The following is a 27,591-nucleotide window of genomic DNA, read 5'->3' on the forward strand; positions in this document are numbered from 1 at the left end:
TGGTCTTCTGGATTAAGAGTATGATGCATGTAAGAGATTCAGGGCAAGTCGATCCAAATAAAGTTACAGAGAATAACATTATTTCGCTTTCCCAAGGAGGACAGTCTTTATTGCCTGTAAAGACGAACAAAAAAACGAAAAGTAATCAGACTGCTTGTATTTTTCACCAAGCCGATGAGTCACCAAGGCAGTCCTCCATGAGCAGCTGGACCATGACACACTTGGTAGTCATTCTGAGCAGTGCAGTGGGAATTCACATCAAATAAAAGCACATCAGTTTCGACATCCACACACCTTTCAATGGTTTATGTCGCGAATCCCATCCCGGGAAGAGTACAGCAGATAATGGGGGGAGACCATTCAGACCTTATCATAAGATCTGCAAATGTGTCTATATTGTGTGGGGGTGTGGAATGCAGATGCATGGACCCCTCCCTGCACAATGGCCACCTTCATGGTGACTCACTCAGCCTCATTCAGCCATTTCCAGGACTCAAAAAGACAAGATGTCACTTACTAGCTATTGAAATGATAAGTCTTATTTTTCACCTGCTCCCAGTGTCAATCTAACAGAAATTTTGAAAATATCTCGCTGTGAAACCCGGAGAGAAGCACTGAGCCCTCGAAAATAAGCCCTTAACACTAAGCCCTCCACAGTGAGCCCTTCACACTGAGCCCTCCACACCAAGCCCTTCACACTGAGCTCTTCACACTGAGCCCTCCACACCAAGCCCTGCACACTGAGCCCTCCACACCGAGCCCTTCACACTGAGCCCTCCCTATCAAGCCCTCCACACCGAGCCCTTCACACTGAGCTCTTCAAACAGAGCCCACCACACCGAGCCCACCACACTGAGCCCTCCACATCAAGCCCTTCACACTGAGCCCTCCACACTGAGCACTTCAAAGTGAGCCCTCCACACTGAGCCCGTCACACTGAGCCCATCACACTGAGCCCTCCACACTGAGCCCTTCAAACTTAGCCCTCCACACTAAGCCGTTCACACTGAGACCTCCACACTGAGCCTCCACACTGAGCCTGTCACACTGAGCCCATCATACTGAGCCCTCCATACTGAGCCCTCCACATTGAGGACTTCAAACTTAGCTCTCCACACTGAGACCTCCACACTAAGCCCTTCACACTGAGACCTTCACACTGAGCCCGTCACACTGAGCCCATCACACTGAGCCCTCCATACTGAGCCCTCCACACTGAGGACTTCAAACTTAGCTCTCCACACTGAGCCCTCCACACTAAGCCCTTCACACTGAGACCTCCACACTGAGCCCTCCACACTAAGCCCTTCACACTGAGTCCTCCACACTGAGCCCTCCACGCTGAACCCTCCACGCTGAACCCTCCACACTGAGCCCTCCACACTAAGCCCTTCACACTGAGACCTTCACACTGAGCCCTCCACACTGAACCCTCCACACTGAGCCCTCCATACTGAGCCCTTCAACAGCTTTGGGTTAAATACCTCGATCAACAGTACACTACAAGGCTCTTTTTTGGGAATATGAATTGCCGCCTATATTTTTGATCACAAGTTTGGATCTGTCACAACTCTACCACACAGCATCCTGAAAGGTACATAAATCTTCACAATGCCTGGTTTAAGGTTTACCTGTCATTTCCAGGTCACTTACTAGCAGACTAATACACCCGTAATCCAGTACTGAAATGTACATCATTTGTGGTATTAATATCTAACATTTTAAACAATGCACTCAATACACACTATACTCCTTTTAATAGCTCAATTATTTGAATTTACCCCATCCAAAAAAAGTTCGTACAAAACCTTGTTTCCAGATTACCTGTTTTTGACAGCCCTTTACTGTGCCATTCGAATGATTGAATTAACTCTTTATACACATTTTACTTTGGCAAGTTAAGCAAGATATTGTATACACCCTAGTAAATATTTGTACGCAGTATTATTGTTTAACGTGTAACTCAGCGCTGTTCGGGTATTCCGGCCGCTGGACTTCATCCTCTTTCGGGATGCGCCCGAAAGCAGAGCCGCTCGCTCCTCTCATCCTTCATCTTCCCTCCCTTCCAACTTCCTTTCTAGCCTCCCTCCTTCCCCACCACACTAGTTTCCCACATTTCAATGAAACTCGCTGTCTTGTAAAACGAATCAAAATGTGTGCTATGCACACCTGCTTATTTCTTCATCGATCACAAACCTGTGATTTTTTTCTCCAAGAATAAGAGATACCGTAATTACAGTTCTGATTTATGTAAATATAGTTATTGGTGGATTTCGACTATTTTGGAACGATGTGATATTATGTAATGATAAACAAAGGATTAGCAAGGATGACACGCGTCCTATAGTGGCTCTAAGCGACTCAAAAGTACAAGCTGCTTTGGTGAAAATGAGTCTACTAAATAATGTACATTTCTTCAGTAACTTACTATATAAATCTGTGTCACAAACGGCAATACATATACCATCTATTAAATCTTTATATCTAAATATACAGTATCTATAATCTGACTTAATATAACAAAATAACAAAGCGCGCCTAATAGTAAGTAACCTGTGCCACAGCCATACATAAAAAAGAAAACTGAACGTAAACTAAATCGCAACAAGAAAGCAAATGGGAATATTTCTTAGTTCTGCTGCTACAGATGCACTGAACACAAGCGGAAGTAAAGAGTAAAGCGCTACCTGCTCGCCAGCTGCGAAGCCCGCAGCCCGCTGCTGCCTCTTCGAAGGCGCCGGTTACTTTTGTAAAAAGAAACGCCAGGTGGAAAGACGACGTTAGGTCGTTCTGCCGTGTGAGGGGGACTTACCAATGAAGAGATCACAAGTGAAGCAGACGCCTGTGAAACTTGTGGAAATGTTGAGGCTCAGATGCTGCGCAGAGCCGGATCTCCTCCGTCCCTCCCTGCCCCCTCGCGTTCTCCCGCCGCCCCGCCGCCGTATCGCGCAGCCCCAGCCGCACGGACCCCGTCTCCACTCGCCAAGCACTTTTAATTTTTCACTTCCCGCGGTGCAGATGTGTCTCCCTGCTGATGTGCGGCTATTTGGTGTGTTATTTAATACTAAGGGATGAATGGCAGATGTAACTGCGGAATGTCTTTCATTTTCACCCAAAGTATCCTGTCATCACATCCACTCTGCTTTCCCTTAACTAACGTAGCATGGAGCAAATTCAAGACGCCACTTTCATTCCTGGGATATTACGGTCTCCTGGCTTTCTGCTTATCACAAAATAGAGCTGGAACGGTGGGGGGGGCACTAAAAACTGCAACGCAGACACAGTGGCAGGAAACTACTCCCAGGTTGTTTGCAATTGCTGATTTACCAAAATAAACGTCCTGTTTATGACTTAAAATTCTTTATTTAAACCAAACCCCATATCGTGTATCTTAGCAACTGCACGAACGAAAGCGACTGTGGAAATGGTGATTCATAATCTCTGAAGGTAGGGGCAGCTTCAGACATATCACTCATTAGCGGTGTCTTCCAGGGGGGTGACATACGTGTGCACACTGTATACCTGGCCGTTCCCGAGGCCATGGATGAAGGGGGAAAGAGGAAGAGGACGGACGTCTGTCCTCTGAGGCAACGAGACTGTCGATTTCTACCAGATCTTCGCATATATGGTCAGTCTGTGAGCAGAAGGTCATTCTAGGGACACTGGGGGCCAAAGGATAAAAACTCCATGAGGTACTCCAACAAACCCTACCAGACATGGCAAAATTTATGACCATTATTTTAACGTTAAGTCTAAATTAAAAATATCAACAAAGACAATTCAATGCACGCATTCTTGTATTTTCACTTCACTAAGAAACACAGGATACACAAAAAAAGCCGATTCGTCACTGCAATGTACGATGTAATCGGCCCGGCTCAGGGGCCCCAGACAACTGCCTGCTTTGTCAGCCCTGATTTTCATCTGACCATTTCAAACAATTGATCTTATTATATAAACCTGCCATAATAATACTATTTAGTGTTACTCTTTTAAGCCTGTTACTAACTGGAAGACAACTGGGGCCTTTGGATGGTGAATTTGAGCACCCCCACCCAATCCGTGCGTCTTCCATATTCCAAACTTCACTGCTAGACCTCCAACATGAAACTGACAAAAACCTGGCAATACTGTGACTGTTCGAGTACGATGAAATAAATATGCGCCACTTATAAAATTTGAATAATGTGAATGAATTTCAAGCACAAAACACGGCAAAAAATCTTTATTTTTATCACCTCCTATTACGTTACATCTTAGAAACGCTAAATGCACATCCAAGCGAGATGTACTGAAGATTGCCAAATGAGCGAAGCTGATATCAGTGACCAAACCAAGGACAACAAAATTACAAAGCACAGCCGAGTTTCTCAAAAGCAAAAAATAAGTCAAATGAAACTTTAATTGTTTATATATCTTTTTAAAGTCTCAACAGTTTGAAATGGGATCGCTACGCTCTTGCTGCGTAGACGCCTAGCAGGGAAACGTCGCGGTGGAGGTGAAGGGGTCCGTCAGGGCTTCAGCTGAGCCGTTACAATCTTCCAAAGAGCTGCTTGACACGTGCGACGTCAAGCGGCCCTGTGCTGAGCGTGCAGACGGCAGACTGCTAGAAAAGCTACAGGGAGCTACAAATGATATGGAGGAATCCCTGGTGCACTGAGGACTGGAACGTGTTGACATGTTTGTCTGGCCTGGCAGCAGCAAAAATGCTTCCATATCAGCTTGCATTGCTTCCATCTATACCATGTCCATAAATGTGCTCTCCACACATCTTTTTGACACACTGACTGAACTTCATAGACAGAGGGCAGTAGAGAGCAATGGCCAATTAGCCGACCGAGTTCAAAGGCACATCCCACGAAGGGACTTCTCCTGTGTCCGTGATTTGAAGAATTGTTCCGATACAGGCGTGAAGCGTGGGCAGTATTATCTGATCATCCGCTTCAAGCAAAAAGAAAGTTCATTTACTAAGTGGAACTGCGCTTTAAATAACAGCTCAATCTCTGTTCTGCTCTTTTCGTTGGGCCGTGTCAAAATGGCCGTCCGTCACCACTGTCAAGAAGCACCCTGTAGCCCAATCTCTCAAGTGCTGACGGTGCTGACGGGCATCTGGATCTGCAGCAGCTCCCCGTTCTCGCCCTGCTGGATCTGAATGGCTCCATGCTTCACCTCCATGTCAGCCTGCAGGCCGGGCTCCAGCGCCTCTGTTCCCTGCAGGGGAGAGCACCGTACATGTTATTACAGCGGCAAAGGCCTTCCCAAACTGACCCCACTGTAGCCAGACGGGGAGAGCCTGCTAGTCTACCACACAGCCAGAAGCTAAACAGGAACTGGCCGACAGCTGACCTCGCAAAGCACAGGTAAGTTTCAGTGCTTTGCCTGGACTGGCAGTTTCTGCATGCACCCATCACACTGTATCAGGACCAACCTAGAGACTCAAAGCAAAATAGCAGAGAAATCACCCCCCCAAATCAACACTGCAGGCAATTTCAATCTTTATACAATAACAGAAAATTAATGGCTTTGTGCTGCACTCACGCTTAGTGGCAAAATATATCCCTATAAAGACCCATTTAACAAGTACTAATAAGTCCTTTCCTTTCCATAAAAAGTGTGTATTTATATTTTAAACCCGGAATTTTAATGGACAGCTATGGAGCTGTGCCAGAATCTCCTCCCTGCACCATTCTGCACCTTGGCTGGTAGTTAAGAGTTTTGAATTACCACCAGATGAGCCCTAACTTTCCAACAGAGCCAACAGAACACAAGTTAGGTGAGTTCGATTATACAATCACTTACTTTGTGTCCAGGGGAGAGAAAAAAAAATCCTATATGAGTCCATCTATTTGATCCAATATTTGTTATGGAAACTATTAAATAGGCAAAAACAAAATGAAGAAAAAAAGCATCTAAACAAATAGCGCAAGCACAATTTTTAAAGCACATATATAACAGCTACCATATGTCTGGAAAAGATCTAAGAATGATTCTAACTTGGGCAGCTGACTATAGGAATGACCAAAAGGGGGGAAAGAAAATTCAGGGAGATTCAAAGGTTCAGAAAGTCCATCTCACTCAGTGGCACCCAATGGTCCCCTCCCCGCATCACACTCCTCACTGCCTGCCTCCCTTTGCAGTGGTTTCCACGGTGACTCCGCCACAGCACCTCTCTGCATTCCTCTCCCCCTTCTGAGGGGCGGCGCCGATGGCACCGACCGCAGCTGTCACTGTCAGACGCCATCCCGCAAGAATTCACCTTCTCCACAATTTCATTAATCCCAAGTCAGATTTATGATTTGAAAGTCTAGGCTCCGTTTCAGAATGCTTTATCAGGATGCATTATTGAAACTGATATTGTGTGCTTTGGAATACATTTAATAAAATTTTCATGCCAAAGGTTTACTCTTTTTTTAAGGACATAAAAATGTGGTTTTAGGGTTAAAGCCCCGACTCGTGCAGCCATCTCTTTAAATTCAATTTAAAACAAAGACATAAAAGCAAACCTTCATAATATTAAAATCAAACACACAATGAAAAGGAACACTAATGCAATTAATTTTTCATTCCCTTCTCATCAGCTTGCATCTTGCCCGCTTCACTCAGTAACATCTTCATCCAACCTTTCATTTCCTATTATGCTTATTAAATCAAAGTTTGTAACATGTCATTTCACGCTACCCCAGGGATGGCCTATTAAGTGCTGTGCGTGCAGCTTGGCTGCATCTCAGAAGGTGTCTGTCCCGGGTCAGCCCTGTTCCAGCTTCTCCGCTCCGTTTGCAGGTGGTGTCACCGGGCCGAGCCCAGCTACAGCAGAAGGTTTGGAGCCCGGTAAGCCACGCTGTCCAGCCAATGGCACATCTACAGTCAGCCATTAGAACAAATAATTCCCCACTGAGGGAGACTTTAAGAGCTCTATGCAGTGTAAACACTCTGATTGCCGTGAATGAATGCCAGCACGCAATATGCTTGGCAGTAATCAGCAAAGCGTCTGGCTACAACTCAGCCTGTCTGCTCTTCTCAGATAAACAAGCTGTGATTTTACTGAAAATTATTTACTTAGTCATATGGAACATCACTCCAGACACCAGGGTGAAAGGCTGACTAAGGCTGTACATGGTGTTAGAGACTCGGCACACTACACCAGGTCTAGCAGGAGGGCTAGGCACACTACCTGCCAGAGCTTATGGATCGATACAGCAGCTAAGGCACACAGGCACTGGATGCAGGCACTGCACGCAGGGACAGGGTTTGGTCTGAACTTCAGTGCATTGTTTTTCACTATACTTATAGGACATGGTTTTTAAAAACCAAAAGGCACTGACTGATTTAATCAGCACATGTTTCTTGCTACCGTTTATAATTACCGAGACTGCTAAGACGTTCCCTTTCATAGTGGATTCTGCAGTGAAATGTTATGCAGAGGGAGCACTTCAGTGCTGTGATTTTAGGAGGAGGCCTCATCGCAGAGCTCAAATCAGTGATTTTCTGATTATGACCTTGCCCACTGGGCATATTTTAACACAACTATTCTGTGTTAAACAGTAAAATTAAACCCTAAATACACTGCACGGTAATACAGACTCCAAATCATGTACACTCACCAAAAACTCCAGCAATGGAAGCCACATGTAAAAACGTCACCAGCTGACCTGCATCCACTCCTTTAGTAGACACTGGGTGCAGAGCTCCATGTGAAAGGGACACAGCTGGTAGCATGGCAGTCACCCAGGTACACTGCTGCTAAGCGATACACGTATTCTTACTACTGTGAGTCACACGACATTAAGCTTGGAGTGACTGCAGTCTGCCTTTTGATATATAGTTTTCCCGGGATTTAAAAGCAGATGAAACAACAATTTTACAGTCAGCAAGTTGGCAGGCAGCTGGGCTGAGCAGAGCTGAGAGTGCTTGTCCCTCCCCCTTGCAAACCAGTCTCCCCAGTACTACAGAGGAACGGGGGAAAAGGTCACTTACTGCCTGACCATGCATTTCTAAAGCTGGAATGACGGCGGCAGCAGCAATGTGGAATTGCGATTAAGGGGATGGAGCCATTAAGCAGCCCAACAGAGGACACCATCTTCACAGCAACACATATATCAAACAATATATCCCAGGCTATGCACTTCAGTGAAAAACCAACCAATAGAAAAACATTAAATGTCTTTATTCCTGAGGCCCTGCCACGGCAGAGTATCGCCCTTCCTAAGGGGCAGACTGTGAGGACTGGGCGTCTGCTCAGGAGCTGGGGGAACAGGGTGTTCAGTCAGATCATGTCTGCGATGACTGAGTCCACATTTATATCAGACTGCGGAATTCACGCGGCGCCATTGACGCTGCTAGTTCATGAGGAAATCATTACCGATCTTCTGCTGATAAAAGCTGGGGGAGAAAAGGCACACCAAGCTAATTACTATGGTTTGTTTGAAACGCTAACTAATCGCAAGGAATAGTGCTGCCACATTCACGCAAAAAAAAGAGTGCAAGCAATAAGCAATTTCCAGCTGGTCCGAAGCTGGATGCCACCGAGGGTCTCCTGAGGGTCGACTTAGTCAACATGGATGATAATACTGGCAGCCGGTCCTAATCACTCATTGGTTGAATCTGACCCCTGAGCACAGAAGGAAATGGGGCTGGTCAGACTGCCAATACCTGATGTAGCATGGATGTACTGTCCTTCACATGGACAGAAAGTGCAATATCTCCAGCATGAAAAACCATCAAAGCCATTACGGTTCATAGAAATCCATGCCTCTGTTAAAAATTAATTTAGACACGCATATAACATTTGAGGTGAACCGTGAGCCTTATAATTGAGAAGATGGCATAGTGGCACGGCAGGCAGCACGCATTTGCTCAGTGCAGAGCGGCACATGCACCCTTTGGGCAGCTGTCTGTCAGTGGCAGGGACAGGGTCCCATCCCCCCCCCCCCCCCCCCCCAGTCTCACCTGCACGGCAGCAGTGTGGTCAGCCACGGGCGCCAGCTGGACGTACTGCACCTGGATGTCACTGGCCTGCAACGAGGAACCTTCCACGCCTGCCGCCGCCGCGTCCGCCGAGGCCACGGCAATCAGCTGCGCCCCCTGGAGGACCTGCCGCAAAAGTACAGGTCATATTCACTCCCCAGACATCAGCGCCAGGAGGAAGCAGACACCTGTGGAGCAAAGGCGGCCAAATGCAAAGCATTAACACAGACACGATGAGAGACAAGCCGGCCTTGCGGACTTTATGGACACGCTGAGCTTCTGATCTCTGCGCTGGAAATGCTGAGATGTTATGCTCCCGTAATCACTCAGCCAGGGAGGGATTTTCCCTGGAAACATAGCTTTGCCTGTTTTCCTCATTCACCAGTAAACATACCGTGAAGTGTCTGCTTGTAAAAACGCAAGCAAAATCAAGAAAACAAAGCAGACATATCGATTTATCTGTGAACATGGGGCCTGTAGTAGCAGTGCACTCTGAGATAAAGTGTCAGGATTTAAAGAATTTATCCTGAGTAATCCTTTACCGAATGTGCACATTACTTTGAAGAGATTATGCGATTAATGGTCCGACCCCCCCACGATTTTCCTCTTTGCACACTCAATGCCCCTTTCTTCTTTCAGACTGGTATACAGAAAAGTCGGAGTGCCAACATTCCCTATTTTTTATTTCTGCTGAAAAATCCCACACAAACCTCAGTCACAGCCTCCCCAACCCCACTGGCACAGAGGGAGACTCTGCCCCATCGCCATAGCGGCTCCTTCCTCCTACAGGCGAGACAGTTGAATGCTAACAATGCTAACAAGAGTAACGAGCGCCAGTCGGACACATCAAAAGGCATGTCTGTCAGTTCTCCAGAGTGCCCTTGGTGACAACATGCTATGATAATCTAACCATGAACACAGCAAACAGCAATCTGACTGCCCACAAAACACACAGATTATCACTGTGACTGAACCACCAGTGTGCTCTAACTCACCACAAGCACACAGACCTGGACCGCAAACAGACTAACCACCAGCCTGATGGCGAGACAACAAGAAGACAGTATACAAAAGTGGCCTTTGGAATTTTCATCATAACAGCCTCACAGAGCCTCGTTTTCATACCCAAAATGTGACAGGCCACTAGAGTTGCTAATGGACCTTCCTCTCGATTTTCATGAATTCAAAAAATATCTTCCACCTGATAAGTGCCTGAAAAAGCAATCTCTCACACTTAACCAGGACTGCAACCCTTACCCAGTTTTGACAGACCATAACGTATGAGACGTCCAGGTGGATAATCCATGTGGAAATAATACCGGCTGCAACCTCCAGGGGGCAGTGTGTCTAGCAGTCCCACCCACCACAGATACAAACACAACAGATCTGAACCTGTAAGCTATGGCCACATTTCTTAACCACAACGCCACCAGCCTGCTGGCTACAGTGACAACATTGGCACTGAAATAATAATAATACAAATGAGTGGAGACGTAAACAGAAATACAGTAACAACTGGCGGGGCGTTTAAGCTGAAATTTCCAGGCAGGCGTTCAGAAAGGGAAGAATGAAACTAAACTAGTGCACTCCCCCCCCTTTTAACTTATTTTCGTGCGTGACTATGGGCTACATAAATAAAAGTGAAGTAACAACCGGCGGTCTGGTTGAGACCACCACCTCCTGCTTGGCCTGTGAGTGTTCCGCTCCACCACTCTGAGGGCCCGGCGAGGGGGCCGCCTGGCCAATCTGCTTCCCATTATTAGCTTCAGCGCAGAAACAGCATTCGCAGCGACGCTTCCCGCATGGTCCGCAGCGGCCCACAACATCTGCGCTAACACGACGCCTGAGCCAAGGCAGATGTGCGGATCAAACCACTAGAGGAGTGGAGTGGGGGACAGAGGAACATCGAGACCCGAACCGAAGAATTGGCAGTGGAATCTACCATCAATCAGAATTTCTTATGCATCCCACTTTCAAACTTTTTGACCCCTGGCTGTATTATTTCCCACTACAAAAAAACATGCTGCAATAGACTATATATAACAGTTAAATAATGTGTATTAAGCACGATGATAATATTACTATGCTTGCTGTGGCTGTCAAGATGTGACACATTTAAAACAGTGATGCACAGACCAATAAAATCTGGAATACTTTTGTAGTTGGTTTTCTGTGAGGAAAGTGAGGTTTTCCTTATTTTTCTCAGTTCCTTAATAGTTTACCAGGAAGCTCTGGGTTACAGGAGGAGCTTGGAAGAATCACAAACATCTGAGGACAACGTGCGACCTCTCTCCTAACGGGGATCCCTTTGCCAGCATGTGAATTTCTGCATGAGACTGAGTCCAGCTCAGAACCAAAAAAGGTATTTGATCCCTTGCACGGTTCAAGCAGCTTCGGGATACATTTATTTAGCGGAATGTCAACGTTACAACAGAAGCTGGTTTTGCGACAGGATCAGTGAGGTGCATCTCAAACGCTCCTTGATCAGTGAGGTGCATCTCGAACGCTCCTTGAGGCCTTCTCATCTGGCCATACACGATGGCACTGCAGCCAGCCATCTCACACCCTCAGTTTCACTCAGGCAGGGATTCTGGGTCAAAACAAGAACCAGAGCACCCTGCAGATCTGAACTACTCCTTTTGCAAGCCATCACGGGTGTAAGGCAGGGCTATTCTACCAGCAAATTACCTACAATTAAGGTTAAACGCAGCTGGCTTCTTTACGTGGCTCATGCTACTGTTACGATGGATACCAGACAGTCTCATGTAACGGTTTATTTTTAGTGCCTAATAGCCTGGCCGTGAATAATGGCTGTCTAATTTTAGCAGCGGTTAATTAAAGCTCTCTACTGCATCTGTTTATCAAATAATACAAAAAACAAACACAGAGCATATCTTGCTTAACTTTCACCATCATGCACATGAACAGGCAGAAATATGGGTCATATATGCAAACAGAGGCCAAAAAGAGTGGGCTTTTTACAGCATCTTGGCAGCAAGAGAGAAAAGAATTATTCCACAGATCTACAGCAGATCCAACATTCTTGAGACTTATTAATCCCTCCTGTCAGCAGCTCAAAAACTCCTTTAGATGCTTATGAAGGACAGCAGCAGGTAGCAGCCATAACTCAGGGGCCCAAAGGGTACAGAGAAAAGCAGAGTTATATGTTGTTTGCCCATAATATTCCCCAGTTCATACACCCCACTGTCACTACGGACAATGTGTCACAAATTTAAGCCTGTGAGCACCTTGTACAACTGTGGAAATTTAAACACAAAATCTTCATTTTATTAGAACCAACCATAACTGAAATAAGGGGTACAGGCTTATATTTACAAAGAGTTTTCAATTGAGCATAGAATAAAAAAAAGCGTAAAAAGCACACTTCCTGCTACATCAGTTAAATTACAAGGATAGAATCCAATGGGAGCTGAGTGAGTCACTGAGTGCCAAGTCAGCTGATCAATGGTCCTCTCTTTTGGAAAGACCTTGAGCAGCATTTTAAATATAGGGAATAATGCTCGCCACTTCGGTGTTATTCATACAGGTGAATGCAACATGCCAGGCCACAATCCACAGAGACCTCAGTGGTGAGAAAACCTTTTGGTCTGGGAAGGATTATAAAAACATATTGAACACACTGGGATTGAATATTGAGAAAAATATGCCAATGAATTTCATTTAACATGACAGTAATTCCACCTAGCGACAGAAATTTTTTTTAAATATTACCAAAAGATGAGAAACATAATTCTAATAATCAACCGAAAAATAAAATCCAGAAGTTTACAAGCCTTCTTTGTTGCATCTAATGTCATTGTACATCCATTAAAAATAAGAAAAATGTTGAATAAAACTAGCATTCATACAATGGTAGTTTTAGCTAGAAAGATATCTGCTCTCTCAAAACAACCCAACTACTCTTAACTGGCTTAAGTTTGCCAAAGACCACATGGACCAAACCTAAAGATTTTAGGAAGCCTGTTCTCTGGTCTCACTCCAAAACTGACCTTTTTGGCCGTACTCAAAAACAATACATTTAGAGAAACCTAAACACTGCCCACCAACAGAAAATAATACATCTATGCCTACGGCCCAGCATGGGGGTCAACTGAGGCTGTTTTTCATCCTTTATTTGAAGCCGGAAAACTCAAAATAATTAACAGCTCCATGAAATCTGAGGAATACCAGAGAATCCTGAGCAGAACGTCAGACCATCGGGATGAGAACTAATGCTGGGACCAAAGTGGAAATTCTACCAAGACCATGATACAAAACATTCACACAAATCGACTTCAGGACTTCATCAATCACCCTACAGTCCTGCCCCTGAATACTATGACTGATTGCAATTCTAGCTAAAAACTGATTAGGAGTGATGGAAACTACCGAAAATGCTGCTGATGGGGCTGCAAACACAGCATACCCAAGGACAAACCGGGTTCAGAAGTGTCTGCCCCCACTGTCTGAACCAAAATATTGGCTGAAAGGGTCAACAGACTGTCTCCGAAGGCGGCGTCTCCGGGTTTGCTGTCACTTTACCAAGGCTCCTAAATGCCAGTCAAAGCCCTGAAGTCAGGTTATGGCTTCTGCTGTCTGCATCATGGTTGGATCAGGGAGAAAACATTCAAGGCTATGAGAACACAGTGGATTTCTCAGCTATTTCTGTTTGGATAGATGGGAATATGCCACTAGCAGGATACTGTCTATTGTGTGAAAACCGAGACCTGGAACACAAGGTTAGCATAGTAATACGTTGCCTGCTTATTTTGGCCAGGGGTCCATATCACTTGACAGACAAAATAAAAAATTAAGGAATTAAAGAACTAAGAAGGGTAAAGAAAGGACATTGTGGGAACGCAAATATGAGCTCCTGCCGAATTGTATGCTGCAGAATTTTGGCACCATAAAAGACAGATTTTTGGATCAGTTCGATTTGTCCAAAGAGCAACATCTGAATACAAATAGATCTAGTGCTCATTCAAGACCACAAGGCCACACAGGGAAACTAGCTAGCGATTAGTTTAGGCCAGAAACGCACAGGCCGGTCTGGGTTTTGGTAAAGCCAGTACTTCATTCAACGCCTGTTAAAATCTGATTTGTTTTGTTCTTGTTTCAATTACTGCCTAGCAGCAGCTCTCATTAACACACACAACAGCAATATTATCTCACATCTTTATTTTAATACAAAATGTGCTGATTAACCCAGCACTTGTTAAAAACTAGACAACACTCAGGTAGGGTGACCATATATCTGGACTCCATCCGTATAGTCCTGCTTTCTAGCCCTCTGTCTGGACTTCTGTTGGGTGCCCTCCTTTTAACCCCCTGCAACCCCCCTTTAACCCATATGTGACATCGTGACATAGCACGGGGCAGCTAATTCAGCGCCCAGGCAGCAGTACTTGGGGGTGGTACATTGCTCAGGGTACCTCAACAGTGCCTTGCTGGTCGGGGATTCAAATTTGCAATCTTTCAATTATAAGTGCGCTTCCCTAACCATTAAGCCACTGCCCACATCTATTAGCCTGAGTCCTCCTTTGTGGACACAGGTGTCCTCCTTTTTTAGCCTTAGTCCTCCTTTTCCAAGTCATGCCGGTGGTCGCCCTATGCTCAGGATCAGTACCTATGGCACACACGGCACTTATACTATAGACTGGGGAGTCCCTCCTCAACAAGAATGAGAAATGAGAAACTGGAGAGTCTGCTGCTGCACCACGCCGGTACCCCAAAGCAAGTTCCTCACACTGCTGAGATCACAGAAGCCAAACGGAGACACTCGAGTCACCGCACTTTGATTATGGCCTGCATCCCAAGAGCAGAGTGAGCAGAGGGGATTAGAAAGGTTCTGTGGTACTGCAACAGGCCTGCTCTAAATGCCTATCAGGAAGGAACCCACACAGAAAGCAGACTCCCTCACGGCACTCAGAGCAGCACCGACGGCAGCCCAACATAAGCAAACAGCAGTGCTTTCTCTGACTCAGCATGCAGAGCTGAGTCATTTATTTCTATTTCCCATCAACTCGCTCTTCCCTGGGGCTCAGTTCTGAAGTGGTTCCCCCTCATCACCAAAAATTCACAGCAAGTTGCAGACAGAGTGACACAGAGACGAATCACAGACCGCAGCAAGGGGAAGCACAACAGAGAACAGCAGCGCAGATGTGTAGCATGAGTGTTTCCCAAAGAAATGAACAAGCAGACAAATAAATAAATAAATAAATAAATAGCTATCAGTGACAGCAAGCTAACGATCCCCTGCATGCAACCTATTAAGATAGAGAAGTGTGTGACATCACCACAAAACAGCTAGATTTGGGACAGATTCATTGCAGTGGGAGTGATTGGCCCAGTAAAGTTTGAGAATTGGAGAGCTGAAGCTTAGACCAAGCGATACACAAGAGTGCAACTGGTCATTTCAGGACTCGCATGAGGAAGGGTGGGGATGAATATGCTCAAATCCAAGGAACACTGGCTGAGAATAAGCAGGGCAAACAATGTCCTGGAACCAAGGGATGGATCAGCTGACACACATGCACAGTGCTTAGGCTCTGATGTACTCAAGGGAACTCCTTCATCTGATTTAAAGACTTCATTTTACAGCTTGTAAGTTTCGCCAAAACCCCTACTGTCCTTCAGGCAAATATATTTTTGCCTGTTCTAAACTATCTCCAACAATTTTCCTACAGGCAACCCCAATGGTTACTATTCTGTCTCACACACAGAGTCAGTTACATGCTCATAGGCAAGCAAAGATCTCACAATCTCCCCAAAAGTGTGCACATTCAGCCTCCTTTCATCACAACCTTCTGCTTCAAAAAAGCCACAAACATCTATCCAACTTCTAACCACTTATTCTGGTTCCCAGGCAGCACAGGGCGCAAAGCTGGAATGGGATACCAGTTTGTCGCAGGGCACATACACTAGGGGTGTAATGATTCTCCAAATCCATGATTCGATTTAAATATTTGAGCCACAATTCGGTTCATACCTGTTTTTTTGGGGGGTTTTTGGATAAGAAAGTAGGTGGGAAAAAAACAGGGTTTTATTAATCTCCAACTAACAGAAGAACACTAAAGAACATGGCAGATTACCTTAACTTCACATTAAATAACTACATAAACAAAAATAAATTTTAAAATGAAATACTATATTCTACCGGAGAACCAAAATGTTCCCACACCACTGACTTGAACGCGAAAGTAGCCTAACTTTTACCAAAAGTGTGATTGCTCAATCATGAACAGTCACATGACACACAGACTGTAAGTGTAATGTGTGTCATTTACATAATATACAGCTTGTCCTAACTTTAAACAGAATATTAATTTTGTGATTTGCATGTGTTACAGTGTTAACTGTAAAATGAAATATGTTTATAATGTTAGCAACGTAATAAGAGCTCAGCAGACTGCACCCCAGGCAGCAGGTTGGGGTCGGATTCGGGTTGGATGGACCATGAACGTTTGTAATGCGCTTTCAGTTTGGTTTCAGAACTGTTACACCACTTATAATTATACCGTATAGGAAATTCAGAGACACCAATCAGCCTAACTGATACTTAAATGTGGGAAGAAACTAGAATAATCCAAGGAAATCCATGATACACAGCAAAGCATGCAAACTCCACCTTCACAGAGCAGAAGTTCGAACTGACCCCACAACCCCAGACGTGTGAGACCACAGTGCTACCCACTGAGTCAATGTGCTCAAGCCACAAAGAGAGACACAACGTACCAGGACCTCTTCCGTGCTCTGGAAATAAACAAAGCTAAAGACATTCCCACTGTGCCACCCTCTTCACATATCACACCATTCCCTGATCCATCACAGTCCGAACTAAAAAATGTAAATCTCATTACTATCTCTGCCAATCAGTATCCTCGTTCCTGACCAGTATGTCAAGACCAGTATCTCAGAGCCTAAAACAGTAAAGCAGAGAGTAAAATCTGGATCCTGTACTAAAAAATACAAATAATCCAAACCATGGCTCAAATATCCTGAGCTAAGGGCTGTACTTCAGTTCACGTCCTCTGTATGGTCTCTATGTTTGATGAGAGGGGAGGACAAAGAGTCCAACGCAGCAACAAGCTGAGTCACATCAACAGCTGTGTCCCACCAGGACAACTAGTGAAGGAAAAGCAGAGTCCTCACCTGTCCGTCCTGGCCCACATGAACCTGGTGAATCTGCAGATTTCCCTGTGAAACAGGCACGACAAAAGGGGATATCATGAGGCCCAGACAGACACCACTGCTCAGACACACAAATACACCCCCCACTCTCCAAAATGCTATGCAATGAATACCAGAAGCAGAACGAAACCAGCAAAGACATACACATTCCACAACACAGCACAAGCAGACATCCCCGAGTCAACAATCAATTTGAGAGATACAGGAATGCTTCAATCTACAAAAAACACCCTTTGCCCCCCACACCCAAACCTGCAGGAAGTAGCGGCCTGAGGGACACTCACCTCACTGTCCTGTGTGATCTGGACCTGCTCGCCCTGAGGAACCTGTGCGATGTGGAGGTGCCCCTGAGGGATCTGTAGGAAGAGCCGGTGAGTGATACGCACCGGGATTTTCGCGCAGTTTTATGGCTGCGTGCTTCAGGCCAAGGTGAAGCCAGCCGAACAGTTCGGGAAATATTCATGACTTTGGTGTTACTCATCTCTCTAATAACTGTTAGTATATTTTGATGGCGCCCTCGGGCAAATCGGTACAGAAAAGAAACAAAGCCAGGCGGAAAGTGTGTGCTGAAGCTATCTGATACATCTGATCTGTGCCTGCAAGTGTGTATGTCTGCATTAATATTTGTGGCTGTGTGCGCTGATTTGGTTTGTGTCTGACCTATTAGTCTGCATTTTGCGTGTGTGGGTTATGTATATATTACGGTTCTGTTTGGTTACTTATGGTTAAGGTTAGGGCTGGGAAGGGGTTAAAGTTGTCATTGGGTTATTCTCCACAGGAAAGGAATAAATGGTCCCCACAAAGATATGAATAGAAATGTGTGAGAGTGTATGTGTATGCATGTGCGGGCGGGCAGGCGTGTGTGAGACAGGGAGAGCGAGAGAGATACCAACCACTTGCACTTGTCCATCCTGTCCTATGTGATGGATCTGCACCTGTTGACTGTTCGCAAGGGCGTAATGCAGTGCTTGCTGGGCCGAGGTCTCCGTCGGCGACGACCCTGCCACTGCAGCCCCCTCTGGAAGCACAAGGACACGAGCCAGAGGTCAGCTCAAACTAGGCGCAGCAAACAAGGCAGTCTGCAATATGCACCAACACTGCTCAATATTGCGATGATGATATGACTTGTGATAAATAAATATTGAAGTGTGCATGTTAACTACACAGTTCCCATGTCATTTTGCTTTAACAGATACACTGATACACTGAGCTGAATATACATTAATAATATAACAAGACAAGTCGGCTTTAGACGTTTTTTATATACGGTAATAATCAATAAAATATGTCGCTATCAAGCTATATATACATTATCAACTTAATAAAACATGTAAGTTAGTGCTGAGGGCTATGACCAAAAACTTTTATCATATTTTTTAAGATTCTGCTGGTTTCACTATATTTTTTTCCAAGTTCACCCTTACCATGGTAGCAAGCATTTACATCAATAAAATTTATTTACAAACGTATATTGCAGTCTTTTGCGATGCATTTATCACATTTGTTCATATCGTAATGATGAAGACAATACAATTTATCGGTCAGACCAGCCCCAAGCTCTGCTTCCACGGCTGACTACGCGTTCACAATCCCATCACACGGGGACGGTGCCTGGAGCGTCAGATCTGACCACTGGCAGGGACCGTGGCGTCTAATGCTGCGCTCAGAGTGTGAGCCGTGGCTGACAGGCTGAGCGCCTCTTTAAGCTGAAGGGTGCCTGTTTTCCCAGTCCCTGGCTATGTTTCACTCATATTTTTCCCCGTCTTCCCAGATGAGATAAAAGGAGCCCCCTGCGAGGATGGCAGGCCCAGTGTGGACTCTGCTTCTGCACTTGCCTCTGCAGGAGGGAGCTGCTCCATACAGAGAACACTCCAGGCAGAATGCTTCCTTCTTCCACACAAGGGCCAAGGGAGGTGCCCCCCCCCCCCCCCCCCCCCACGGACTGGCTATTTTGGTTCCCCATCACCCCGAGTCAAAGGAAAAAGCTGAGCGATCATGTGGAGGGTGCAGATTATATCCATATGTCTGGCTCTGCTCCAGCACGGTGAACGTCTGACCTCACTTCCTCTTCTTTTACACCATCCCTTGTAGTAAAAATTTAAATAAGCCAGCCATGCAGAGCTGTGTCATGGGTCCCTCCTGAAACCCAAATGCTGCTGGGTTCTAGACCCAGTTTTGTACACCTTGTTTGTATGCTGGTTTGTATTTCAGCTGAGTCTCTAACGAAAACAGTCTGACTGGGATCTTTGCTTGATTTATGACTACCTTATGACATGCCCTGACATTTCTGCGTCTCACTGAGTGGGTTTGCACTGCAGTAAGTACTTAAATACTTAGTTTACTTTTTCCTATTAAAACCTTAATTGGTAAAGCCCTAATTACTTTTCATGAGCTCATTATTTTATAGCTATTACCCCTCGAATTAATAGGATCACTGATTCAATCAAGGCTTTTCAACCTTTCTTAAACCAGAGACCTCCAAATAAACAGACCAGAACTTGGGACCCCCTACTTGTAATGCGTGACCACTTAAGTCCTGGGGGGCTTTAACAGTTGCTGTGGACCCCCAGCAACTGCTCTACTCCAGGTTGAAAACCTCCGGTCTACGTAATTCTTCCCTAAGGCAAAAACAGCTGCACGTATAACATTTTTATTAACAATACTGTTTGCAAATTATCTGCAGCTTTTAAAAACAAATACAGATGTAAGATCAGTATGTTGTGTCAGCCAAAGTAATCAATTAATGCTGGAACAGTAGCAGTCACCAGGACAAGCCTTCTGCACTAAATGATGTACTGAAGTAACTAGACACAAAGGCACACAGAACCAAATCCCAAAAGAGGATAAGAGGAAATGCCTGCCAACTTATTATGGCGATTTAATACGACACAATCAGCTCCAGGGGGTCACTGATGGGATCATAAACTAAGTGGTGAAATTCAGTACCTGAGGTGGTCTGCGAGGCGGGGGCCCTGCGGGAGAAGCTCTTGACAGCCAGGCTCTGCCCCCGCTGCTTCCGCCTCCAGGCCGTGCGGCATTTGGAGTCGATGCTCTGTTTGATCCGGTACCAGTCTGACTCCGTAATCCCGAATTTGTGAAACAGGTGACCTGACCAGGGATAGGGAGGAGACATCATAGATGGGTATTTGTCAGGAAAGAAAAAGTAAGAAGAGGTAGAAGCGAAAGGGTGACACAAGGCCAGCAAGAATGGATAAGCTGTAGGGAAGCGATAAACTCAAACTGAAACTCAGAAGGGGCAGAAAAAGGGTAAAGAAAGGAGAGAAGATCAAGGAATTAAGGAAGATCAGGGGAAAGGGATTAAACAGTCTATCTGTAGCATCGTCAAGCCTTTGAAGATGTGAATTTGCTAACTTCAGGACACCAGCCCAGCTCTTAAACAAACAGGCATCTGCGTATGTGCAAGCAGGCACAAAATAATGCACAAAGAGGAATCCTTGTAACTACAAGCTAAACTCAAACGCGTTTAAGAAAAACCCTCAGTGAAAAGTGGCCTCATATACAATATAAACAATATTGTTTGAACAAACAGCGTCATGCCAATCTCCATGTCGGGGCACCTACCCAGCATTCTCGGTGCATTTCTACCTGACTCGAGGCTCTGGCATTGCAAGGACACATCAAGCTAACACTGCCTGTTGGTTTTGGCAGAGAGAAGGTGGCAGAATTTGTCTGAGCTGACAGCATCACTCAGGGCAGATTAATAAGGCCCTTGGAGCTTGGGGAGAACTGCGGGTGAGGGCACTCCCTCCCCATCCCTGGCCTCAGGCACAGGCAGGTGCCAACACCGGGGACGCCCACCTTCACCGAAAGAAGGGGGTCAATTCGGGGATTTTAAGCTGTCAAAATGTGAAATGCATGGCATTCTGATTTACTGCAATTATCTTAGAAAACCTCTAATGCCCATGCAAACAACTTTTCTAAGCATTCAAGAATTAAACAGTAGCAACTAACCTAACAGCCAATAGGTTAGCAGTTCGATTTTAAACCTGCCAAAGAATGCCTGCTCGTCGCTTATACTTATTTACGACTGGGAACAATGGTGTATTTCATTCAGGACGAGGCAGCTGCTCACACAAGACTGCAATCCCATACTGTGTGTCAGTGCGCAGGTGTCACAGCTACTGTCTGCAGATCTCATTGCTCTGATTTCTTTTCTTTGACAAAGGCGAATTGCTTAACACCAGCCAAAAACAACAAGCATATACACACCACAAATAGCACGCATCTGCCTAATCAGGCAAAGTGTGTGCATGCGTGTGTGTACGTGTGCCTGGGATTGCACTGGCACCATGCAGTCGATAGGGCAGGCATAACACCATTGTGTATTCCTAATCCCACAACCAATCATCACACACAGCAGGTAATCCTTGCTGTTAGACAAAGAAAGCTTAAACATAACCACATCCACCCTACTGGAGGTCTGACAGGGGGCAAAGTTATCTGAGGTCTGAGCATGCTGAAGGGGAGGCGCAGAGGACTCACAGCGGATGCCGTAGATCATGAGGGGGTCCAGCTGCTTCTTGCCATGCTTGCCCTGGCCAGACAGGTTGGACACGGCCTGTATCTCGCGGTGGAACAGGTAGTCCAGCAGTGTGAGGGCCATCTTCTCCGCCGTGCGGCAGTTCGTGCTGATGTGCAACATGTCGGCAGGCGACACGGGACACCGTACCCTCATCTCTGGGTTGTTCTCATCGCCTAGCCAGGTGCCCCCAGGAAAGTCCTCTGTAAAGGTAAAGGGTGCACAGGGGATGGGGCAGGGGTGCCTTACAGTTAATCCATTAATCCATCCATCTGTCACTTTTATAGGGTAGTGCTGTAGAGGCCCTCTTATTAATACTTAAAATATACCAATGGGGTCTATACTGGTACTGAAGGCTATTCTGGGCATAGGTTCTCAAATTAGCCAGGACTATAAAGACCATCTTGCCAATAGCCTGTCATCTGTGGCGGTGAAAAGCATGTCACCCGTGACACTACAAATTGCTGCAATTTAGGAAAACAATGCAGCATTGTCTGTAGAACCTCAGGCCCAACGACACGGTCTGCCATCCGCAGAAAGCCACCCCCAAGAGCGCCACGCTAATTAAAGCCAGTGTAGATTATCCTGTCATCACAATGGGCTACTATCTGCACCACAGCATTTCACATAACATTAATTCACCGTGTCTTGGCTTTAAGCGGGATGTCAGTACGGTATAATGCTATTAAAGAAATTTAGACTTATTCCTTTAAAAAACACTCCCTTTTGAAGTAGCTCTTTCTTTGGTGAATAAATTCCAGAAAGGACACAGGAAAACGTTGTGTTTGTACGTCATTTGGTCTGAATACAGGCTGCTCTTCTCAGAGACACAAAGCTCCTCTTGGCTGGCCTGCCCTGAAACTCAGTCTTTCCTTCTCTAGATCACAGCTCTTAATAGTATCAAGTCAAGGACGTGAAAGGATGCCAAATGACACAGCTAAACGCTCAGCCTGCATTTACTTGCTGAAACCCTCGAAAAAATCAGAAGGCTGTACTATTAAAACAGGCATCAAATGCCCCCTAGTGTCAAAAAAAGGAACAAGCGTAAGTGATACCACCCGTCTATTTGGGCTGGAGAGGGCAAAAATCAAACTAAAGCTATGCACTTCTGCTATGGTTGAACCATGTCCCATGAGACAGAAAACTGTAAAACAAGTTTAATCGACACCTGCACACTCAAAAGCCTAACCCTTCAGTACTGTAATCTGCTGAAGCCCCTTTCAACCTAAAACAGGATTCTCATCTCCCGTCAATCTCAATTACAAAGTCTATTAAGCAATGGTCAGTATGCTCTAACAGAATAACTGTCTGCATTCCATTAGCGTTTCTGCACTAGATTGCATGTGCAGTTCATACCTTCAGAGTTGAGGGTGATGAAGGTGACATTGTTGGCGCTCTGGCCAGAGGCTTGGCCGCTGTTGGACACTGAGTCACTTGCCTCTGAGCCACTCTCCACGTCCTCCTGACTGTCTTCCGGTGCGGGAACCTTCACCAGGATTGTGTTCTGCCTCCGTCCAGTCACTGTGCTGTGAGCACATGTAAGATGGTTAGCGCAGGCTCTGCCTTTCCATGGAGTGCTTAGAAGCCTCTGAAATCTGAATGACAGCGGCCACAACAGGATGACGACACTCACTTGCTGAGAAGGTTCTCCAGTGACTCTGCCCCCTGCATAGTAGCTTCTTCCTGGCCCACCCCCTTTGGCCGGTCACTAGTCACAATTACATTTGTCTGGGGTACAACACTAAGGAATGAAGAAAGGGATTATTCGCACACAAGAAAATGACAATTTGCCCACTAGCTGCTATTAAAATATTTTTATTCAGATTCATCATCTGCCCAGGGCTAAGGTGCTGCACACTGCAGTTGCAGGCCAGCCCTGAGCTGAAGCCCCAGAGAGGTCACTGTAGGTCCTGCGTCTGAAGCCCCAGAGAGGTCACTGTAGGTCCTGCGCTTGGTCTCCTTCCAGCGTACTCACCAGCGTACTTTATTCCAGGTTTGCGTAGCGCCCAGTGGGGACCCAGCCACCATGGGCACCTGGATGGGGCCCTGGTTTTTATTCATCACTAGATCTAATTTCTCCTCCAGTGTCCTACAAGCCGCTTCTAGGACTTGTAGCTTGGCCTCAATGGCCTCCAACCTCTGGCAGATTGTCTGATTAATGGAGTACAGCAGAGACTGCAAACCAAAGCAGAGGGGAGAGAGAGAGCTAAGAATATGCTCTTCCATAAGCTCCTGGTTAAAGACAGAGATTCAAATACCTTACTTCATAACGTAGCGTCAGGAGACATATCATCTTTTAATATGAAAATACACTGGCATAACCCTACCCCCCCCCCTCCACAGGGATTAAGAGGCTCTGGGGAACAGGGTGAGGGGAGATAATACCCCCCCCCCACCACCACCACCCCATAAACATAAATGAAGAGTGAAACCTATGTGAACTAAACACAGAGATGAATGCACATTCATTTCCTCCATTCTCATCATCTGTATTTGTCTGCATGGGGATAAATATATAGTGCTCTATGTAGTGCATCAGACTGTGTTGTGCCCCACAATGCAAGGTGCGTGACAGCATACCCATAATGCAGTTGTGTACCTTCAGAGAGGAATCCTGACAGTTGATTTCCACCCGCTGACGTTTTCTCTCTGGCTTGTCATCGCCATCATCATGATTTTCGATCACAACTAAAGACAACACACAAGCAGTTAGCACCCTCAGCAGCAATCAATATTACCAGTGGATTTATATTTTAATCTTATTTAATGTGTATACTGCTCTGTGACAGCAAATAACAAGGATACATTGAAAAAATAAAAGTTTGTAAATGGTGAGTTTAATGGTGTCAGGTTGTAGAAAAATGAGGGGGACAAGGAAGCATCTTACCAGGAGGTTCCTCTTGGTTCAAGTCTCCCACTGCAATTTGAACCATCTCCACCAGATCCTGCTCCGACATCATTAAGACTGCTGGTGCCACAAAACCTAACAATGCACTAATTACAGAGCTCCTCTGTAAGGCATTAACCAATCATAGGCCAGCAGGAAGTGGATAGAGGACACAGAAAGCCATAGAATGACTCCCCTGTATAACCTCTCAAGCCAGATGCCCTGAAAACATATACAAATAAATCATATTCCACATTAGAAGTATTACACGTATCATTCAGTAAAAAGTTTTGGCAATTATGAACCGTGAAAATCCATAATACCTGCAGTAACAAAAGGTTCTTGAGCACCAGTTTGTCACCCAGGGTAATTCTGATGTCTTCTTAATCATTAACACATTAACTGATGGCATCAATTAACCATTTTAGACACATTCCCGCTAACATCTTATACCAAACAGAAGCTTGGAGAGCCAGTACTTAAATAATCACTATTACCTTTACTTAGAAGTCATTGATATGGAATGATATATATCTAATTATAGCATAATTTCAATTACTGACATCTTACGATATAGGATTTCCTTATGTGATAAATATTTGTGTTTTCCTACCATAATGAACAACCGGTTTCCTTTAGCGTCAAGCTCACTTTTAACCTACTTTAGTATTGTTGAATTACTAATGCATTCAAAACATATGCCATGGTACTGGCAATAATACCCTACTTATAAAAACTGAATACTGTATGGTAGAATACACACAGTCACGTGCTAGTCACGGTTATCTCTAAAATTGCATTGCTCTTGTCCTATATGAAGCCTTCTGTCAGAAGACCAGTATATTAGATGGAATTTTAACCAAGCATATAAAATTAAGCTTTAACATAGTAAAAAAGAAAAACGTTTACAGCCATTATGGTAATGAACTGGTGTTCAACATGCAAAAAAAAAATAATTTCAGGAAATCTTGCTTTTTCCATTCATAAATATATTTTTATTTTTGAACATGTTGGATATCAATTTCAGTCAATTTTCTTGGATTTCTTTAAATGTGACCCAGGCAAATACTGTAACCACAGCAGAAATTGCAGTTGGAATAAGACACAGGTGTGAACAAGGAGGGGGGCATGTCCATAGAGCCTCGGGGGTTGTTTAATGCCTCTGTGATTACATGCATTTACACAGAGCTCGGTTTTATTCTGACGATCCTAGCTCTCCCACACTCCTAAAATGTCTGTGAATTGCCCCTAGGCAAAGTAATACTGTCTGGCGTCGGATCGGGGCTGATCCCCAGGGTTTCTTGGTGGCTTAGGTTGGAGCTAATTTTAATGTCACCCTATGAAAATGTTATGCCTTAATTGTACTGTGGTTTGTAACTTAAAATGTGTGCTTCGGCTGATAAGGAAAAAGTACATAGTAAGGGACTTTAGAAAGTCGTAAATAAATATCAATGGCATTTGTCCGGCAAACACAAAAGCGGCATTAAACAGAAACTGTTAGGCAACTGCTGCCACAGATACATGCGAATGACATAGTTCGTGCTAATTAACTGACCACAGCATTATTTGTCAATTTCTGCTTGCTAGATTTCTGCTCTATATGCCAAATAGTCAGGGAGATGGTACTTTGTCGGTTGGATCCAAGCCGTAATCCATAGCTAGCATTTCTGTAGTCGGCTGTGTATCCTAGCGAATGTCCCTCCGATATTATTATTTAATCATATGCCTTGAATGAACCATCTAATATGCTATATGATGCAGAACACACACGCATTTTTTCCTCCTGGACGCTATAAGGGGATAACAGGATATGCTCTACGAAACAGCTAGCTAACTAGCTAGCCGGCTAGCGACACAGGCCCCGGCGCCTACTGGCTGGCTAAAGACGCAAAATGTCGGTCGCAGGGCTTCTGGTCGTAATTACAGTTAAGACTAGTAGTAATGTCGAGCGAAATCCACTAACACTTCTCAGCCGGCGGGACCGCGATACCCAGCCATTCAGCTCAGGGTTCCCGCGGCGGGACACGAACATCTCAAGCTCGGTTTATATTACCGTTTGAATGATGAATTCTCGTGTTGTTTGTGCGATTCCGATAATGGCGTCCTTCCTCGCGAGAAAAAAAACGGCTGCGGCTGTCGCGCGGGTAGTCTCGAGACGGCCGGCCTGGGCTTCGGCGGTGGGCGGGGCTACGCGGTGCAGCAGCCGGCAGGAGTGCTGACGTTCGTTGCCGAAGGGAGACCGAGGGGAGACCGAAGGGAGGCCGATGGAGCGGCTCGGCCTTTTCGGAGTCGCCACCGACGCGACGAAACGTCTCATGTTCCGCAGAGTGGGCTCCGGTCTGTTTTTTGACCCATAAGTCCAGCTTAGTTAGACGGGAATAGCTGAAGGTTTTGCCGGAGGATCGTCATCATTAGCGAACAGGTATAATAAATTAACATTGGTCCCTCGCATGCAGAGTATTTTCTAGCAGTATTGGCAAAACGGGTGCTTTTGAGAGATCGAAACAAGTGAAACAACTGATTCCGAAATAGGTTCCATGTTTTTGAAACATCAGATGAAGGTGACACCTGCTGGCCAAGTGATGCCGAAGATGCACTATGTAGAGTGGGTTCATCGATCACGATACAGTCTATTGGAGAAAGCCGTGAAAAAAAACTGAAGGCCTGTAGCGTTTTAAAGAAATATTCAATAAATATTGAATTTGATGCTTTCTCGTTATGTTGTGTCTGTACATTACTTTTTAAAGTTTTGACTTTGTGGCAAATGAGGTAATGTGAGGCAGCAACCAACCACAGACCAGAGAACAGTAATTACCTCTCGGTCAGTGAGGTCATGTGAATTTGTTCATTTTTTGATAGAGAATTAGGTATGTTGGGGAATTCCATGCTTTACATGAAGCAAATTTAAAATTTCAGGCTCCATCATTATGCTGTGCCTGTGTACCAGTATCTGTTTCTCCTGATTCAGCTCTGGTGATCACTGTCTTTTCAGCATGGACACTATATGATG

The 27,591-nt window shown here is 45.3% G+C and overlaps 2 protein-coding genes and 1 long non-coding RNA gene across 8 annotated transcripts in view; 1 reads left to right on the top strand and 2 right to left on the bottom strand.

Annotated features, from left to right (window-relative positions):
- Nucleotides 1–2,924, bottom strand: part of LOC125706037 (uncharacterized) — a 129,167-nt gene extending 126,243 nt beyond the window's left edge. For 2 of the 3 annotated variants that reach the window (XM_048972471.1, XM_048972470.1), the window contains exon 1: nt 2,813–2,924. The gene's annotated coding sequence lies outside the window, so the exon portion shown is untranslated. Of the gene's footprint in view, nt 1–2,687; nt 2,781–2,812 lie in introns of those variants that run through there. The other variant, XM_048972472.1, reaches the window with a different exon arrangement.
- A 1,286-nt stretch (nt 2,925–4,210) lies between these two features.
- On the bottom strand, nt 4,211–26,763 carry LOC125706302 (BTG3 associated nuclear protein). 4 transcript variants are annotated; one of them, XM_048972939.1, is made up of 13 exons: nt 26,635–26,763; nt 24,582–24,803; nt 24,294–24,382; nt 23,670–23,869; nt 23,328–23,435; nt 23,051–23,220; nt 21,658–21,897; nt 20,101–20,262; nt 18,048–18,172; nt 17,439–17,510; nt 17,116–17,160; nt 8,947–9,090; nt 4,211–5,211 (listed from the first exon to the last, which is right to left on the bottom strand). In XM_048972939.1, exons 2-13 carry the CDS (start codon nt 24,652–24,654, stop codon nt 5,083–5,085), a joined length of 1,557 nt encoding a protein of 518 aa, XP_048828896.1. In that variant the 5' UTR covers nt 24,655–24,803; nt 26,635–26,763; the 3' UTR covers nt 4,211–5,082. The 4 variants fall into 4 exon arrangements, with proteins under 4 accessions (XP_048828896.1, XP_048828898.1, XP_048828897.1 ...); XM_048972941.1 differs by having other exon boundaries at nt 26,545–26,732; XM_048972940.1 differs by having other exon boundaries at nt 24,905–26,732.
- A 122-nt stretch (nt 26,764–26,885) lies between these two features.
- Nucleotides 26,886–27,287, top strand: LOC125706303 (uncharacterized). Its single transcript, XR_007381973.1, has 2 exons — nt 26,886–27,003; nt 27,137–27,287. It is a non-coding gene; the product is annotated as an uncharacterized LOC125706303 (long non-coding RNA).
- Nucleotides 27,288–27,591: the final 304 nt, after the last annotated feature.

The sequence above is a fragment of the Brienomyrus brachyistius genome, chromosome 13 (genome assembly GCF_023856365.1).
Source record: "Brienomyrus brachyistius isolate T26 chromosome 13, BBRACH_0.4, whole genome shotgun sequence".
Lineage (NCBI taxonomy): Eukaryota > Metazoa > Chordata > Actinopteri > Osteoglossiformes > Mormyridae > Brienomyrus > Brienomyrus brachyistius.

Bases quoted from the DNA above. Each gene is read 5' to 3' on its own strand.
- LOC125706302 (XM_048972939.1), bottom strand. From the start codon at position 24,654: ATGATGTCGGAGCAGGATCTGGTGGAGATGGTTCAAATTGCAGTGGGA. The intron at 23,436-23,669 runs GTGAGTACGCTG...TTCATTCCTTAG, and splicing joins ACCTGGAATAAAGTACGCTG to TGTTGTACCCCAGACAAATG. The intron at 21,898-23,050 runs GTATGAACTGCA...TTACCTTTACAG, and splicing joins CATCACCCTCAACTCTGAAG to AGGACTTTCCTGGGGGCACC.